This window comes from Procambarus clarkii, chromosome 27 (genome assembly GCF_040958095.1).
Source record: "Procambarus clarkii isolate CNS0578487 chromosome 27, FALCON_Pclarkii_2.0, whole genome shotgun sequence".
Taxonomy (NCBI): Eukaryota; Metazoa; Arthropoda; class Malacostraca; order Decapoda; family Cambaridae; genus Procambarus; species Procambarus clarkii.
The window spans coordinates 21,842,653-21,862,652 of record NC_091176.1 but is presented as its reverse complement, the minus strand read 5'-3'; the positions used below and the strand labels follow the sequence as shown (position 1 = coordinate 21,862,652).

The 20,000-nt window shown below is 42.2% G+C and overlaps 2 protein-coding genes across 2 annotated transcripts in view; both read left to right on the top strand.

The window, feature by feature from the left end:
• The window catches only part of LOC123748840 (nephrin), a 224,492-nt gene that overhangs the window by 61,083 nt on the left and 143,409 nt on the right, over positions 1-20,000 (top strand). Inside the window, exon 2 of the mRNA XM_069332432.1 lies at positions 7,148-7,192. The gene's annotated coding sequence lies outside the window, so the exon portion shown is untranslated. The remainder of the gene's footprint in view (positions 1-7,147; positions 7,193-20,000) is intronic.
• Positions 11,130-12,178, top strand: LOC138369195 (uncharacterized). Its single transcript, XM_069332134.1, has 2 exons — positions 11,130-11,140; positions 11,704-12,178. Exons 1-2 carry the CDS (start codon positions 11,130-11,132, stop codon positions 12,176-12,178), a joined length of 486 nt encoding a protein of 161 aa, XP_069188235.1.

The window sequence follows — 20,000 nt, the reverse complement described above, 5'->3', positions numbered from 1 at the left end:
TATATATATATATATATATATATATATATATATATATATATATATATATATATATATATATATATATATATGTCGTACCTAGTAGCCAGAACGCACTTCTATGCCTACTATGCAAGGCCCGATTTGCCAAATAAGCCAAGTTTTCATGAATTAATTGTTTTTCGACTACCTAACCTACCTAACCTAACCTAACCTAACTTTTTCGGCTACCTAACCTAACCTAACCTATAAAGATAGGTTAGGTTAAGTTAGGTAGGGTTGGTTAGGTTCGGTCATATATCTACGTTAATATTAACTCCAATAAAAAACATTGAACTCATATATAATGAAATGGGTGGCTTTATCATTTCATAAGAAAAAAATTAGAGAAAATATATTAATTCATGAAAAGGTGGCTTATTAGGCAAATCTTGCCTTGCATAGTAGGCTGAGAAGTGCGTTCTGGCTACTAGGTACGACATATATATATATATATATATATATATATATATATATATATATATATATATATATATATATATATATATATATATATATATATATGTCGTACCTACTTCTCGGCCTACTATGCAAGGCCCGATTTGCCTAATAGGCTGAGTGATTTTCTTTATTTTCAATAAATTGTTTCCAATTAGGTTATTTGTATTATTATTATTATTATTATTATTATATTAAGAACATAAATTATTGACTTAATTGTGTTAGTTTAGGTTAGGTTAAGATTCGTTAGGTTAGGTAGGGTAGGTTAGGTTCGGTCATATATCTACGTTAGTTTTAACTCAAATTAAAAAAAAAAATTAACTCATACATAATGCAATGGATAGTTTTATCATTTCATAAGAAAAAAATATTGAAGAACATATAAATTCAGGAAAACTTGGCTTATTAGGCAAATCGGGCCTTGCATAGTAGGCCGAGTATGACGTTCTGGCTACTAGGTACAACATGGTACAATGGCTTGTGACCAATCAACAAGTAAACTCTAGTAAACTCAGCGTATATACACCGCGAAGCGGAATACATCTCTCTGGGTATATATATTCCTTTGAGTCACAGTGTATTAGCCACGGCTGTTGCAACCAGTCCTCCTAAACTGAGAGTATATCAACTGTTTGACGAACACACGAAAGTTAAGTGCAGCAGCCAGTAATGTTCGCGTGTCTGACTATTTATTTTGTCAAATACATGAAGAAAAAGTAAAAAACAAACTTAAACATTTCTAGTCATATTAAATCACATACTAGGATTGAAATAGCGTATATTATGCCTAGGATTGTTTGGACAGGTCAGGTCAGGTCAGGTTAGATTTAGTTAGGGTCTCTAGTTTACTATTTCATTCCTTTTATTATGCCATATGGGCTAAATTAATAATACAAAAAGCGGACTTTTCTGGATCTATCAGTCTATTTGTGTATAGACTTTTCTTGATCTATCATAACCAATATTATAATATTTTATATTATTGTTGCCAAGGCCGTGGTTATATTGATATAACACAAATGTTATAACTTTATTTAAGTAAATACTAAGCATACCTTAATAACGTCCACACTCTGCAAGGGACCGTATGTAATCCTTTTTTAATCGTATTTAATAACTCCATCCAGGTGTCTCCTAAACAATGAGATTTTATCAGGCAAGGATAACTGTCAATTACGACTAATGTGCTTGAAACGTGGGCAAATACAGATGTGATTCGAACCCGGGACGTTTTCGCTTGCGAGGCGAGTTGGTGAGGGCGCTAACCACAAGTTGCCAATTCGGCAGAGTATTGGATGTTAATAGTGATCGCTTAGCAGGGTAACTATTAGAATTGAGAAGAGGGTTATTCTTGGCACTATAGCAATTAAGAAAGGGACGGTCGTTTGGCAGGGTAACTATTACAATTCACGGGTGGACAAAAGGTGTCGTTGGCGGTAGATTGATGGTGTGGGGGCAAGAGAGACAAATGACCCAACCAGCTGAACAAGCAGGATGACAGGCGGGCTGCTGAGGGCCTCGTCTCATGTGTGTGGTGGCTTGGGTCGTCAACCTCCAGTGTGTGTGTGTTCACTCACCAAGATATGCTTCTTGGGTCGAGCTAGGCTCCCGGCCCCGCCTTCCTAACGTTCTGAGAATACTGACCCAATTCCCATAATTTTTTAACTTTTACATTTATAACTTTGTATTCAGTTAGTTTCGAAGATTTTTATGATTAACCTGTTCCATTAATTGACGGATCCCACACCGACAAAGGTATTTCTGAGATCTTTGTGATTTATCTGTGACTTTAATTTCCATATATAACCCTCGTTCTGCTGTTCCAATTTTGAACAATTCTGTTTTGTCTATGTTGTCAGTTTCCTTTAGAATGAAATACGTCGTTACTATGTCCTCCCTCTCTCTCCTCTTATACAGTATGGTAAGGCCTTAGTTTTCCTCACAGCTCAAACCCTTTAACTCATGTTCGTTGCATATGTTTGGGTCATTTCTAGTTTTACCTTTTAATTTTTCAGGTGAGGATTCCAAGTGGAAGATGCATATTCAAGGGCGGGTCTCACATACGAAATGTATAGAGCCTGGAAGGCTCCTTTGTCCAGGTTACTGAAGGATACACGGACATACAACCTGGGACATACAGCTGCCTGTATGTCACAGGCCGCGCTTGTTATTCTGCTAATGTGGGCTTCTAGCATTTAATTTGGGAATATGTCTACTCCCTGGTCTTTGATCCTTTTCTCATGCAAGAATATGCCTATATTTAATTCTATACTGATATGTGCAATTACCTAAGTGTAATTACCTTGGTGTAGTTACAGGATGAGAGCTACGCTCGTGGTGTCCCGTCTTCCCAGCACTCTTTGTCGTATAACACTCTGAAACTACTGACGGTCTTGGCCTCCACCACCTTCTCACTTAACTTGTTCCAACCGTCTACCACTCTGTTTGCGAAAGAACATTTTCTAATATTTTTTACACCTTTATTTCCTTAGCTTGAATGTGTGTGTGTGTGTGTGTGTGTGTGTGTGTGTGTGTGTGTGTGTGTGTGTGTGTGTGTGTGTGTGTGTGTGTGTGTGTGTGTAATTACCTAAGTGTAATTACCTAAGTGTAGTTACAGAATGAGAGCTACGCTCGTGGTGTCCCGTCTTCCCAGCACTCTTTGTCGTATAACACTCTGAAACTACTGACGGTCTTGGCCTCCACCACCTTCTCCCCTAACTTGTTCCAACCGTCTACCACTCTGTTTGCGAAAGTGAATTTTCTTATATTTCTTCGGCATCTGTGTTTAGCTAGTTTAAATCTATGACCTCTTGTTCTTAAAGTTCCAGGTCTCAGGAAATCTTCTCTATCGATTTTATCAATTCCTGTTACTATTTTGTATGTAGTTATCATATCACCTCTTTTTCTTCTGTCTTCTAGTTTTGGCATATTTAATGCCTCTAACCTCTCCTCGTAGCTCTTGCGTGTGTGTGTGTGTGTGTGTGTGTGTGTGTGTGTGTGTGTGTGTGTGTGTGTGTGTGTGTGTGTGTGTGTGTGTGTATTCACCAAGTTGTATTCACCTAGCTGTGTTTGCGGGGGTTGAGCTCTGCTCTTTCGGCCCGCCTCTCAACTGTTACTAACTACTAATTTTTTTTTCTTCCCCTACCACCAGGAAGCAGACCGAAACGGCTGTCTAACTCCCAGGTACCTATTTATTGCTAGGCTGCAAGGGCATCAGGGTGATAGAAACTGTCCATTTGTCTCTGCCGGCGCCAGGAATCGAACCCGGGCAACAGGATTACGAGTCCCGGCGCGTTGTCCACTCAGCTACCAGACCCCTATTTATTTAATTTAACCCGTATTTAATTAAAATAAATGTAGCCAATTTATTTTTCCTATATTATGTCTACTACATATATTTCTTTCTAACACACATACACACATACACACACACACGCACGCACACACACACACACACACACACACACACACACACACACACACACACACACACACATTGTAGTGTGTGTAGATATGTAAGTGTAGATATGACAGAGCCCGATAGGCTCAGGAATCTGTACACCTGTTGATTGACGGTTGAGAGGCGGGACCAAAGAGCCAGAGCACAACCCCCGCAAACACAACTAGGTGAGTACAACTAGGTGAGTACATTCACAGGAATCAGCCCGCAGTTGCTGTCTAATTCCCAGGTACCTGTTTACTGCTCGGTGAACAAGGCATCAGGGAGAAAGAAACTATCCCCCTTTTGTTTCCACATCCGCCGGGGATCGAACCCGGGGCCCTTAGGACTACTACCCCAAAGCGCTTTCCACTCAGCCGCGAGGCCCCTTCCCCAAAGGTGCAAGTCCGAGGTGTGTATTCATCTAGTTGTGCTTGTGGGGAGGTTGAGCTCTGGCTCTATGGCCCCCATACATGTGTGTGTGTGTGTGTGTGTGTGTGTGTGTGTGTGTGTGTGTGTGTGTGTGTGTGTGTGTGTGTGTGTACTTACCTAGTTGTACTCACCTAGTTGTGCTTGCGGGGGTTGAGCTCTGGCTCTTTGGTCCCGCCTCTCAACCGTCAATCAACAGGTGTACAGGTTCCTGAGCCTATTGGGCTCTATCATATCTACACTTGAAACTGTGTATGGTGTCAGCCTCCACCACATCACTTCCAAATGCATTCCATTTGTCAACCACTCTGACACTAAAAAAGTTCTTTCTAATATCTCTGTGGCTCATTTGGGCACTCAGTTTCCACCTGTGTCCCCTTGTGCGTGTGCCTCTTGTGTTAAATAGCCTGTGTGTGTGTGTGTGTGTGTGTGTGTGTGTGTGTGTGTGTGTGTGTGTGTGTGTGTGTGTGTGTGTGTGTGAATGTGAGCGCACGCGCGCTCAACTAGCAGTTCTAGCGGTGCTTGTGGCGATTCAGTTTCAGTTCCTATTTCTCGCCTCCCAACTTTCAGTCAAGTGGTGTTCATTTGTGTTGATTCAGTATTCATACGACACAATCTGTCTTGGTCCAGTATACATACATCTGTCTCCTCGGCAACTGTCATATACATATATATATATCACCTGTTTTAACTTTGGCTAGGTTAGGTTAGGTTAGGTTAGGTTAGGTTAGGTTAGGTTAAGGGGAAGGATAGATTAGGCTAGGCTAAACTAGGAAGGGTTGGGTTAGACTAAGCAAAGTCATGCTCGGTTAAGCTAGGTCATCAACGGTAACCCTTGACCTCGTAAAGACCATACATTAATCTCAAAAATTCACGTTTTCTGCTAATTCATTATTATTTATTAATAATCATATTTATCACATTATAATTATTTTTATTATTATGATATTATTATTATTAGAGGCAGGACCAAAGAGCCAGAGCTAAACCCCCGCAAGCACAACTAGGTGAGTACAACTAGGTGAGTACAACTAGGTGAGTACACTGAGAGATGTACCCTGCTTCTTGGTGTATATACATTGAGAGTTTACTAAGTCCTGGACATACTGCAACCAGCAAGTATATTAAAGTATAATTGCTGGTTTGTCAGTAAGTACTTGTGGTGTCCTTAATATACCTTCAGACTCCAGAGGTTGATAGGCCTTAGGCCAAACATAAATTCATAGAGCAAAATATTCGATTTCCTGCGCATGGAAAAAAGAGAGTACTTTCAATGTCTACCCAAAAACAAATTCAATAATACTCGGTTAATAGGGTTATCTAAAGAAGATTTGTTTAAGCACAATTTATATTTATTATTCTTCAGGTCTTAGCATAATGACAAATGTGTGTGACAAAGGCGATTACTCTCATTTTTTTTTTTTAATCAGGAAAGAAAAAGTACGTACTGATAAAATGATATTTGGTGTCAAGTGAATGCAACATGCAACACGATCACGTCATACAATGTGTAAACCTAGTCATCTCACTAGAAGGATTGGTGATGTTAAGATTCCCTCGTAAGCAAGAAGGATCAGCTGAAACAGGTTAAAATATCAGCTGAAACAGGTTAAAATATCAGCTGAAACAGGTTAAAATATCAGCTGAAGCAGGTTAAAATATCAGCTGAAACAGGTTAAAATATCAGCTGAAACAGGTTAAAATATCAGCTAAAACATGTTGAAATATCAGCTGAAACAGGTTAAAATATCAGCTGAAACAGGTTAAAATATCAGCTGAAACAGGTTAAAATATCAGCTAAAACATGTTGAAATATCAGCTGAAACAGGTTAAAATATCAGCTGAAACAGGTTAAAATATCAGCTGAAACAGGTTAAAATATCAGCTAAAACATGTTGAAATATCAGCTGAAACAGGTTAAAATATCAGCTGAAACATGTTGAAATATCAGCTGAGACCGTATGAAAATAAACTGAACAGAATAATATATTATCTGAATCAGGCTGATAAGTTGATACCGAGGTAAAATATAAGCTGAAACAGGATGATATGTAACCTGAAACAGGACGAAATATAAGCACCAATATTGGGTGGAGAATGTTGCAGAAGAGAAGGGCACCAACACTCACTCACGCAACTATAATTTCACACCAAAAACTAAAGCACACGAACTTTGTGGTTTAATTTATCAAAGGAGATTTAATTCTGCTCCAAAACAATATCCAAAAGGCTGACAAATGGAGAGTTTAGCGTTTTTACACGTGGTAAAAAAAAAAATTGCCGAACTGTGCGTCAAAAATTTGCATAGTAAAACAAGTGATAAAAACGAGTCAAAAACAACACGTAAGTCTGTATTGTTAGTTTTGTTCTGTTTAACTTCGTCCCAACTCCCTTTCCCCCCCCCCTAACAAATTGAGCACCCCTTTCACCCCACCCCTAATCCTCTCTTCTCACTCCTCCTTTCCCTCCTCTCCCGTTTTACTTCCCTTCATCCCCATCCCATATACTTAACTCCCCCTCCCTGTGCTCTTCTCGTCCTAATTTCAATTAAAGATGCGAAAGAAACGGAAAAGGGGAGAGGTGAAAAGTAAGAGAGGGGGAGTAAGCGGGAAGAAAGAAGGCGATAAGTGAGGAAAGAAGAACAAGAAAAAGGTGATGGGAAAGAATAAAGGAGTGGAAGAGGTTGAAAGGTGAGAAAAGTGAAGGAGTGGGTCGGACGGGCAGAGGATCAGAACAAAACGCTAGACAAACATTTTGTTTCCTTGACCTGCAATATAACACATCAATGTTCCGTTTCAGAGACGATCTTCGGATGAGGACGAGGCGAGGCGGCTCACCTTCACGGTAAGCAATATCTGTTGACCAGACCACACACTAAAAGGTGAAGGGACGACGACGTTTCGGTCCACTAGTGTGTGGTCTGGTCAACCAGACCAGACCATTAGAGTGGTCTGGTCGACATACTTTAGCCACGTTATTGTGACTCATCGCCTGCAAGCAATATCTGTTTCTTACAGCTGTCATGCATACTTCCGTGAACATGAACATTCCATTCAACAGGTCTCGAACCCTGGACCCCACGAAGCTCACACACACGTGGGGTCCATAGTTCGAGTCTCTCAGAGCCCAGATCAATAGACTCGTTTCCTGTTTCTGTTTTACTTAGGCGGAGTATGAGTATTTATAGCTCGTATGGTCGCTTCAGTAAGATTTTGCCCAATGTGTTTAACAACTTCTACTCTGTTGAATCTAAGTTGAAATCTTAATGGGTTTGTAACTGTGCACTGTGTTAGATAATGTTCCAGTGGTCTGTCGGGGTTGGCGTCGGTAAATGTCGCTGCGCTGTTTTACTTCCTTAAGGATGAGAAGACAGCAATATCAGCTGTTTGGAGACAGCTGATATTGCAGCACCGTTCTCACAACTATGGATGTGGGTATGTGTGGAGGTTTGCAGTGGATGGCCAGCTGGTGCATGAACACACACACACACACACACACACACACACACACACACACACACACACACACACACACACACACACACACACACACACACACACACACACAAACATACACACACACACACACGCACACATTCACAATATACTTAAAAATACACCAGAAATGTGTTGCAAGTACACGTTCGCAACCCTGGCTGTTGACTCACAGTCACTCATACCATTGTTAATTGCTTGCAAATACCAGGTTTAGACTCCTAGGAGCTGGGATGATAAATGTTCCTTGTGGTGGGATATTGTCTGGGAATGGGACGTCGTGAGCGCTGTGATGAAGCCTCGGAGACCAGGGAGGTAGTGATATTAAGGAGAAAGAGAGAGAGAGAGAGAGAGAGAGAGAGAGAGAGAGAGAGAGAGAGAGAGAGAGAGAGAGAGAGAGAGAGAGAGAGAGGGAGAAAGCAGAATGATAGAAAACAATTTGGAGGAAACAATTAGATATTAAGGAAGCATTTGGAAACAAATTACAAGGGCGATTTGTTTTTTCATTTTATGGAAAATTAAACTGAAGATTCAAGCAAAAATCTACTTTTTGTTTTACAAAACATATCAAGAGGACTAAAAGGCTCTCTACAACCTCTTGGTCAAACATCGGCGTGCTAACGGCTGGAATTAGATGTTCTCTAATTAGCAAAGTTTCAAGTACGTATCGATCTATTTCACTAGAATTTGAAAAGATAAAGGAAAAGATAAGAGGAAGAAGAGATCCTTTAGGTATTCTTCAATCAAATGTTCCTGCTGGGCTCATGTCATCACGTGCTTCTGTTGCACGTGTTACCTGTCTCTTGCTCCTATCACATTGTTCTGCAACATTCAGCCAATCACATGCTTCACCGTTTAATGTAACACGGTATTTTATGTTGATAATGCTCTACCGGGTTTAGGATTGTCTATACATGTGACCCCATTGCTCCAAACTGCCCAATTCCCTTTCGGAGAACTTGGCCAAACTGTTGGATGTTTTACCTCCCGGAGGCAGTTTAATTAATCCAGCGACATGTTTACACAGAGGGTCGGCCTTGCTTGACACAGGACACGGCGACTGTTGGTAGAGCAAAGGAGAGAGAGAGAGAGAGAGAGAGAGAGAGAGAGAGAGAGAGAGAGAGAGAGAGAGAGAGAGAGAGAGAGAGAGAGAGAGAGAGAGAGAGAGACAGACAGACAGACAGACAGACAGACAGACAGACAGACAGACAGACAGACAGACAGACAGACAGACAGACAGACAGGCAGACAGACAGACAGACAGGGAGAGGAGTTACAATAGACAACATTCCTTAAATTTTGGGAAAGGCTGACATATACTCACACACACTAGTGACTATATACAAAATACAATGAACCCTCTGGTCCGAATTTGAGAAAATTGTGTTCCATAGTAGTAAACTAATTTCCGTCACACCATTAATGGCCCGAGGGAGTGAGAGTGGTGGTAAATAATTACAATGAGCACAAATATAATTAAAAAAAAATTATTAATACATATGGTGGAGGAAGAAGAGAGCAGTTCTGATGGTCGCTGTTGGTGGAGGGAAAACGATAAGTATAGTCCCAGGTGGCGCAGCGACAACACACTAGCCCAGCATCTCGTGAGCAATTTGGTCCTGGGTTCGAATCCTGGCCTGGAAAGGATTGACTAGACGCTAATCCTTAACTGTTCGCCTCTGTTCACCAAGCAGTAATCACGTACCTGGTTGTTAACAGATTGGAGGTTGTGTTCTAGGGGGAAAACTAGTGGGTAAGGCTTACCATGATTTATGGGAAGGAAAAGCTGTCAGCCTGCGAGCAGTAGTCAGAAATAGTCTGTTTCTGTACTCACCTGCGTAAAAAAAAAAAAATCGGTGAATAGCCTGCTGATTTGTACGTGACTACTCTTATTAATATCGAATCACTACACTCATATATTTGTTCAATCGATGATTAGCCAACATGTGGATAATTACTTATCCACATGTTGTGGATTTGCAGACGATGAGTCACAATAACGTGGCTGAAGATATAATGACCAAACCCCACATTAGAAGATAAAGAAATGACGACGTTTGATGGATGTCCTTCCATGTTGGCACTTTAACACTTATTCTATAGCTTATAATAATAATTATCATCATAAATCATATTTTTGGGGTTGTAAGCAGTACAGTTAATCACATGTCAGCTAATCACTCACTATAACAAGAATACAACTTGCATATATTTGAAACATCTTGAACCAAAGAAAACGTCAAACTTTCTTATATTGAGGTGCAAGGTACCCACCTAATTGTACTCGCTTAATTATGCGGGCGGCTGTCCAACTTTAGCTCCTTGTTCCGTCAAGATGAAATTCAGTACTCGGGAATCTCCTTAATGTATAGGTTAAATATTATAAAATTAAATTTGCCCAAATTGCCTGAACCCAAACAGAGTTATAAATCAAGGCAAACATTAGGGAATTGAACGAAGAAGTGCGAGATTCCCAGAGATGAAAATTAGGGAGAGTGCTGTGGAGTGTGTAGACAAACACAAAATGAAAGACTATTTGATGACGTTCCTCCACGTCAGTAGAGACAGCGCCATCAAAGAGAGAGCTTCAGGGGGAGAGGTCGTGCAGGTGAAGAGTCACAGATGATTTACGATGAAGAGTCGCTGATAAATAGTCTTCGAGGCTTGGCGTATTCTTTTGATAATTACTTACGGGAAAGAGCGCGAGGTAGAGGCATCGGGAAGAGAGAGCAGTGGCACTGGAGGTGACAGGGGGGAGAGACGAGGCAGTTGATTAAAGAAAACTTTTCAATAAAATGGAAAATGACATGAAATTAAGCCAACTCTGATAGTTTCCCCCATGTTGCTGCCTTCACCCTCGACAGCATGAGGAGACTTAACACTATCATGCATTGCATAAATTATCCACACTTATGCATATGTATATTTATGTAAATATTTGAACTACTGCAATTTTTTGCACACTCTCCCGAGTGCATTAACAAGGTCTAAGTATATGGTTAGGGCATTTACATCTCAAAGACTAATTAAACTTGGTGTAGTTCAACTCTTTACGTAAAATACACACACATGAACATGAGTGTTTTTTTTATACTATGTGATTATGTCTTATGTAAGAACATTACCGTTACATATCACGCATGTTATGAAGATAGGGTACAGATAGTGTCTATAGATACTCGGGTACAGAAAGAGATTTATGCAGCAAAGACCAGTTGCAATTCTAGGGTGCAGATATTGCTCTTGCAGCGAGGGGGGGGGGGAAGGGGGGGTCATGTGTCGGACACATGGCTGAATGGTAATGTGTGGAGACGTCTGTCTCTTCTCTCTAAGTCTCTATCCATCTCCCTCCGTCTCCTCCTTCTCACAATATTCCCCCAGTCACTCCCTTTATTCGTCTCTTCTTCCCATATTCAACCTTCCAGGTCTTTCCTTTGGCATCTTCCTCTTCTCCCATTATCTACCTCCAGTTTTCATAATTTTATCACCTCTATTTCCTATCTGTATTATCTACTTTTATACCATATCACTCACCTATTTTTCATTTTCTAATCTACTTAAATACTACCTCTCATCAACCTAAGCCTTCCCAAACCCATTTTTGTTCAGTGCCTCTTATATAAGGTCTATCTCACTGATCTACTCCTATTTCCCCCTCCCTAATCTACCTCTCCTCTTTATCTATTTCTCTCACGTCCCCTTTATCTACATATCTCCCCTCCTCTTTATCCGTCTGCCTCCCCTCCCTTTTATTTTTGTAATTGTTATGCCTGGTTGATTATTATCCTGCGTGAGTCTGCTGCCTGAAGGCAGCTCGCTCGTTTGATCTTGACAATTAAAGATTGTTGTTATATCTCAAAGTTACACTGTTGTTATATCTCAGAGTTACACTGTTGTTATATCTCAGAGTTACACTGTTGTTATATCTCAGAGTTACACTGTTGTTATATCTCAGAGTTACACTGTTGTTATATCTCAGAGTTACACTGTTGTTATATCTCAAAGTTACACTGTTGTTATATCTCAGAGTTACACTGTTGTTGTATCTCAGAGTTACACTGTTGTTGTATCTCAAAGTTACACTGTTGCTGTGTCTCAAAATTACACTGTTGTTATATCTCAAAGTTACACTGTTGATATATCTCAAAGTTACACTGTCGATATATCTCAAAGTTACACTGTTCTTATATTTCAGAGTAACACTGTTGTTGTGTCTCAGAGTAACACTGTTGTTATATCTCAGAGTTACAGTGTTGTTATACCTCAAAGTAACACTGTATTGTCATTCTCATCCTGTGTCACTAAAAGTGATCGTTACACAATAATGAGCCCGTGAGTATTACTGCCTCCAACCATACCGGCTGTTACATAACATACGTTACATAATAATTAGTTATTACATAATAACTAACGGAATTACATAATAGCCTGGTTATTATGTAACTCCAGGCGGAAGTTAGATAATAACTACGACAAAAGTCTGCTGTAGCATCGGTAGGATTTCGAAAAGTAAAAATTCCAGCCAGTTCTCAAAGGTCTTTGATATATTTTCCAGCTCTTCAAAGGCTCTATGAAGCCATGGAAAAGTCAGTGTAAAGCATATGTTTTGATATATTTCCGGACATTTGGAGTTTTCAAGGATTCTTTCATATCCCTCAAAATCTTTCGAAATCTCCGATGTCTTCTCAAAGGTCACTTTAATCTTCCTGGAGAGTATTGAAGGATGAAATGTTTCTTGTAAGCTTTCTACAATACCTTGTAGAGCTTTACAGCTTCTTGTAGGCTAATAAGCTTCTTACAAGCAATCTTCAATTTGCAGTTATAAAGCGTTAGAAAAGTGCAGTTTATAACACTTTATAACATAGGTTCAGAAGAGTGCATTTTGCAAGGTGCTTATAAAGATTTAACTTGTACTTAGAATAAAAAATTGAAATAGATTTTGCATATTTTACCTCGTACCAACACATACATACAAACATACACACACACACACACACACAAACACACACACACACAGGATTTCGTAATTCTGTGGCGCGGGTTCGATTCCCGCACGAGGCAGAAACAAATGGGCAAAGTTTCTTTCACCCTAAGTGCCCCTGTTACCTAGCAGTAAATAGGTACCTGGGAGTTAGTCAGCTGTCACGGGCTGCTTCCTGGTGTGTGTGTGTGTGTGGTGTGGAAAAAAAAAAAAAAAATAGTTAGTAAACAGTTGATTGACAGTTGAGAGGCGGGCCGAAAGAGCAAAGCTCAACCCCCGCAAAAACACAACTAGTAAACACACACACACACACACACACACACACACACACACACACACACACACACACACACACACACACACACACACAAACACACACACACACACACACACACACACACACACACACACACACACACACACACACACACATACACACACACACACACACATCAGGTGATAGGCGACCAAAGGGACAGTACACAATGAAAGGGAACTTCCTACCTGTAACAATTCGAGAGAGACCTGGGAGTGGACGTAACACCTAATCTAACTCCTGAGGCACATATAAATAGGAAAACGACAGCAGCGTACTCTACACTGGCGAAAATTGGAACTTCATTCAGAAACCTCAGAGAGGAGGCACTTAGGGCGCTCTACACTGCCTACGTGAGACCAGTCTTAGAGTATGCCACGCCATCATGGAGCCCCCACCTGAAGAAACACAAGGAAACTGAAGAAGGCTCAGAGGTTTGCGACGAGGCTTGTCCCAGAGTTACGAGGGATGGGATATGAAGAGCGTCTGAAGGAACTGAACCTTACGACACTAGAAAAAAGAAGGGAGAGAGGAGATATGATAGGGACATATAAAATACTGAATGAACATGATAAAACATATAAAATAGTAAACATATAAAATAATGAATGAACAGGTAATGAAAGTGAGGATAGGGGCAGACAGATTATCTTCAAACGACATGGAAGTTTGCAAAGAACACAATAAGAAATTCAAGGAGGTTTTTACCGTAGAGCAAGGAGAAGTCCCAGAGATAAGAGAGGGTATATCTAACCAGACTCCACTAGAGGAGTTTGTGATTGCGAGTGGGGAGGTGAGGAAGCATCTGCTACATTTGGATGTGACAAAGGCTATAGGTCCGGATGGAATCTCACCATGGATACTAAAGGAAGGAGCAGAAGCACTGTGCCTGCCACTCTCCATGGTGTACAACAAATCACTGGTAACAGGTGAACTGTCAAAAATTTGGAAGACGGTCAATGTAGTCCCGATATACAAGAAAGGTGATAGACAGGAGGCACTGAACTACAGGCCAGTGTCCCTAACTTGCATTCCATGCAAGATGACGGAGGAGATTGTACGAAAAAAGCTAGTGGAACATCTACAGCGAAAGAACTCTGTAACACGTCATCCACATTAATCCTGTGTGGCAAATCATGCCTCACAGGATTAATTGAATTCTATGACCAGGCAACACAAATCAGGCAAGATAGAAAGGGGCTAGGCAGACTGTATATTTGGGGATTTCCAGAAAGCCTTTGGCACAGTACCACATAGGAGACTAGTGCACAATTTGGAGATACAGGCGGGAGTGAAAGAGAAGATACTCCACTGGATATGTGAGTACCTAAGCAACAGAAGAAAGCAAGTTGCTGTGAGGAGGGGGAAGGGGAGGTCTCGGAGTGACGAGGCGTCACCAGTGGAGTCCCACAGGGATCAGTCCTTGGACCTATACTGTTTCTGATAAATGTAAATGATCTCCCAGAGGGTATAGACTCGTTCCTCTCAATGTTTGCTGGTGATCCAAAAATTATGAGGAGGATTAAGGCCGAAGAAGAAAGAAGATAGTATAAGGCTACAAGATGACCTAGACAAACTGAAGGAATGGTCCAACAAATGGCTACTAAAGTTCAACCCAATTAAAAGTAAGGGTGATGAAACTAGGCGGAGGAAATCGGAGGCCAGACACTGCATACCGAATGGAAGATGAAGTCCTTCACGAAACGGACAGAGAGAAAGATCTAGTTGATATCACGCCAAACCTATCTCCTGAAGCCCACATCAAAAGAATAACTTATGCGGCGTATGCGAGGCTGGCTAACATCAGAACAGCCTTCAAAAACCTGTGTAAGGAATCCTTCAGAACCTTGTATACCACATATGTAAGGCCAATTCTGGAGTATGCGGCCCCAGCATGAATGCCCGTACCTTGTCAAGGACAAGACGAAGCTGGAACAACTTCAGAGGTATGCCACTAGGCTAGTCCCAGAACTAAGAGGCATGAGTTATGAGGAAAGACTGCGTGAACTGCACCTCACGTCCCTGGAAGACAGAAGAGCTCGGAGAGACATGACCACCACATACAAAATTCTCAGGGAAATTGACAGGGTAGACAAAGATGGATTATTTATCACGTGGTACACGCACAAGGAGACACAGGTGGAAGCTGAGTTCCCAAATGAGCCACAGAGGCATTAGAAAGAACTTTTTCAGTGTCAGAGTAGTTAGTAAATGGAAGGCACACGGAAGTGCTGTGGTGGAGGCTGACTCCGTACACAGTTTCAAACGTAGATACTATAGATCTTGAGAAAATCAGGAATCTGTATACCAGTAGATTGACGGTTGAGAGACGGGACCAAAGAGCCGAAGTTCAACCCCTGCAAGCACAACTAGGTGAGTACACATATATGTATGTATACATATGCATACCGGTAAAAAAGTGTACTATGCATGCTCACAAGCATGTTAGCGTGTATATACGAATGTATTATTTATGTATGGGGTCTTGAGTCTCCCATTCTTTAATGAAAAATCCCAAATAAAATCATTTTATGTCCCGCATTACCCCTCCCCCCCCCCTCAAACTTTCACTCCCAGCCCCGCAAAATTGACCAAAAATACAGAGAAGGAATTCCACGACCACTCATAGAATACATTTGCATGAGAAAGGAGCCGAATCCAGAGGACCATGCACTGTAATACGGTTCAGAGCTCAAGCGGAAAGTGCCTCCGCATATTCCCAGGAGGCAAAGATCACGGAGGACATCCCCAATTTTAGCAGGCAGGCTCAGGCGACACCTATTCTCCATTGCTGCCTACTTCCGTCTATCCAGACCAATATGTCGAACGGAGAACCCGAATGACGAGAGTACGAAGTGAGTACGGTGCCGAGAGAGTCCACGAGCAGACTAAACGAAGCATTTGAATGAATAAAATACGAGGTGAGTACAGTCTGAGTTCTCACTTTGATATATCGCCGGGATTTAAGACCCCACAAAAGGATTTGAAATTCGTCCGTAGGTTCTATGCGATGCTCGGCGCCCACTATAGAAGCCGACCCTGGAGGTCTCCCATGCTGACTAAAGGCGCTACCATGATAGACGTCTATGGTAGTCTTGTAGGGGGTGGCAGAGCAGAGGACAGGGACGGAATTAACGTGCAAGAGGCGGAAAGTGAGGCGGAGGGCGAAATGCATGTGACCAAAGGGAGGACAATCGGTGGACGGCTCTCTGCTGCTCACAAATGCGCCTTTGTCGCCATCGGCCTCCGAGAATGTCCATAAAATTTTCCCAAACTTCAACATGTTATTTTAAGTCAGCGAGGAGAGATTTCCTCGACATTCTTGCCTGGTTACCACTGAATTAAGACTGATAAGCGAGTGACTTGGGGAGACACGCGTGTTTGTGCTGGGAGGTGTGTGTTTGTATTGGGAGGTGTGTGTTTGTACTGGGAGGTGTGTGTTTGTACTGGGAGGTGTGTGTTTGTACTGGGAGGTGTGTGTTTGTACTGGGAGGTGTGTGTTTGTACTGGGAGGAGGTGCGTGTTTGTACTGGGAGGTGTGTGTTTGTACTGGGAGGTGTGTGTTTGTACTGGGAGGAGGTGCGTGTTTGTACTGGGAGATGTGTGTTTGCACTGGGAGGTGTGTGTTTGTATTGGGAGGTGTGTGTTTGCACTGGGAGATGTGTGTTTGTATTGGGAGGTGTGTGTTTGTACCGGGAGGCGTGTGTTTGTACTGGGAGGTGTGTGTTTGTACTGGGAGGTGTGTGTTTGTACTGGGAGGTGTGTGTTTGTACTGGGAGGTGTGTGTTTGTACTGGGAGGTGTGTGTTTGTACTGGGAGGTGTGTGTTTGTACTGGGAGGTGTGTGTTTGTACCGGGAGGCGTGTGTTTGTACTGGGAGGTGTGTGTTTGTAGTGGGAGGTGTGTGTTTGTACTGGGAGGTGTGTGTTTGTACTGGGAGGTGTGTGTTTGTACCGGGAGGCGTGTGTTTGTACTGGGAGGTGTGTGTTTGTACTGGGAGGTGTGTGTTTGTACTGGGAGGTGTGTGTTTGTACTGGGAGGTGTGTGTTTGTACCGGGAGGCGTGTGTTTGTACTGGGAGGTGTGTGTTTGTACTGGGAGGTGTGTGTTTGTACTGGGAGGTGTGTGTTTGTACCGGGAGGCGTGTGTTTGTACTGGGAGGTGTGTGTTTGTAGTGGGAGGTGTGTGTTTGTACTGGGAGGTGTGTGTTTGTACTGGGAGGTGTGTGTTTGTACCGGGAGGCGTGTGTTTGTACTGGGAGGTGTGTGTTTGTACTGGGAGGTGTGTGTTTGTACTGGGAGGTGTTTGTTTGTACTGGGAGGTGTGTGTTTATACAGGGAGGTAATGAAAAAGGTAATGTAATGAGAAACTGGTGGGTCGAAGGCCCAGTGGGGAAGAGTAGTGGACACCGACGCCCGGAGAAGGGGAGTGTCTGGAGGAGGACTCCAACTGTCTGGAGGAGGACTCCTGGTGTCTGGAGGAGGACTCCAACTGTCTGGAGGAGGACTCCTGGTGTCTGGAGGAGGACTCCAACTGTCTGGAGGAGGACTCCTGGTGTCTGGAGGAGGACTCCTGGTGTCTGGAAGAGGAGGAAGCGCCTACCACACCAAAAATCTCCAGCGTTGGCTGATTTTGCTTTTTTAGAGCGAGAGAAGAATTCAGTGAAATTTAACGTGGTTTGGTTGTTGAGTGGACGAGTGGGGGGGGGGGGTGTAGTCGAGTGTTCTAGCGAGTCTCAGTCAAGCTTTATGAGTATCTCTCTGTCACACACAAAAAAAAAAATATGCTGGGGCAGACTGCATATTTTTCGATTAACAGAAAGCCTTTGATACAGTACCACACAAGAGGCTAGTGAAAGAGCTGGAGATGCAGGCAGAAGGGGAAGGGAAAGTTTTCCATTGGATAAGGGAGTACCAAAGCAGCAGAAGACAACGAGTAACTGTGAGGGGTGAGGCCTCAGATTGGCGAGACGTCAACAGTGGAGTCCCGCAGGGTTCAGTCCTTGGACCTATACTGTTCCTGATATACGTAAATGATCTCCCAGAGGGTATAGACTCGTTTCTCTCAATGTTTGCTGATGATGCAACAATTATGAGGAGGATTGAAACAGAGGATGATAGTAGAAGACTACAAGATGACCTAGACAGACTGAATGAATGGTCCAACAAATGGCTGCTAAAGTTCATCCCGAGTAAATGCAAAGTAATGAAACTGGGCGGTGGAAACAGGAGGCCAGACACAGGATACAAAATAGGAGATGAAGTACTTTATTAAACTGATAGAGAGAAAGATCTAAGAGTTGATATCACACCAAACCTGTTTCCTAAAGCCCACATAAAAAGAATTACGTCTGCGGCATATGCGAGTCTGGCTAACATCAGAATAGCCTTCAGGAACCTGTGTAAGGAATCATTCAGAATCTTGTATACCACATATGTAAGACCAATCCTGAAGTATGCGACCCCAGCATGGAACCCGTACCTTGTCAAGCACAAGACGAAGCTGGAACAACTTCAGAGGTATGCCACTAGACTAGTTTCAGAACTAAGAGGCATGGGTTACGAGGAAAGGCTGCAGGAAATGCACCTTACGACACTGGAAGACAGAGGAGTAAGGGAAGACATGATTACTACCTACAAAATCATACGGGGAATTGACAGTGAAGACAAGGATAAACTATTCAACACTAGTGGTACGCGAACTAGGGGACACAGGTGGAAACTGAGTACTCAAATGAGCCACAGGGACGTTAGAAAGACCTTTTTCAGTGTCTGAGTAGTTAACAGGTGGAATGCATTAGGCAGTGATGTGGTGGAAGCTGACTCCATACACAGTTTTAAATGTAGATATGATAGAGCCCAGTAGGCTCAGGAATCTGTACACCAGTTGATTGACAGTTGAGAGGTTGACCAAAGAGCCAAAGTTCAACCCCCGCAAGCACAACTTGGTGAGTATACACACACACGTGTTTATACAGGAGCCTGTGGCTGAGTGTTCAACGCTACGGATTCGTAGTCCTATGGGCAGGGTACCCATCCCCGGCGATGGCGGAAACAAATGGGCCGAGTTCTTTCACCCTGATAGTAGTACTGACCTCCTTTCATACTGGTTAAGTACACAACACAGTAGTCTCTCAATTACTGAAGCACTTGAGGGGCAGCTTCAGCTAATCTGCCAAACTTTCCCTTGTCTCTGAGGGACTTATCGTAAGACCTTGAGGGAGTGTTATAGATCCTATTATCGCCGTTCTTTCATAAGAGTTTGCTGGGAGCGCTAAGTAGGAGTTAGCAGACTATTGTGTCTGGTGGGATGCTTCTGTTATTATCGAACAATAATTATTTACATTCCCCATAAATATATATACCTAAATGTGCTTCCATGGTCGTGTTCTAGCTCGTGAACCCCGGCTTAACAGACGTCACTTATTTTTCTTTGTTATTTCCACTTTTAAGACTTTTGTGTTATTTTCTATCTCTTCCTCTAACCCTCTCCAGTTGCTCTCTTCCCCTCCGTTATTGTCCTTGTATCATCTCTGTACCTCAACTGATTATCTGACTTACATCCAGGTTACTTTGTTATCCCTTGTTAAGTCTTGTTATACCTTGTTATACCATTTTATATCTTATGTTATATCTTGTTATACTATGTTATATCCTGCTGTACATATTCAAAAAGTGAAATTCAAATTCACACCGGGATATGAATTCGAATTTTGTAAACATTTTAATAAATGCAACCCAGACCGCTATGATTAAGACAAATGTAGAGCTTTCGTAAGTGGTTACGTAAATCCTTGATGAATCATGTCCCTAGAGCCTCCTCTTGCTTTCTCAAGAAGTTGTCCTCCTTACGTTTGTATATTG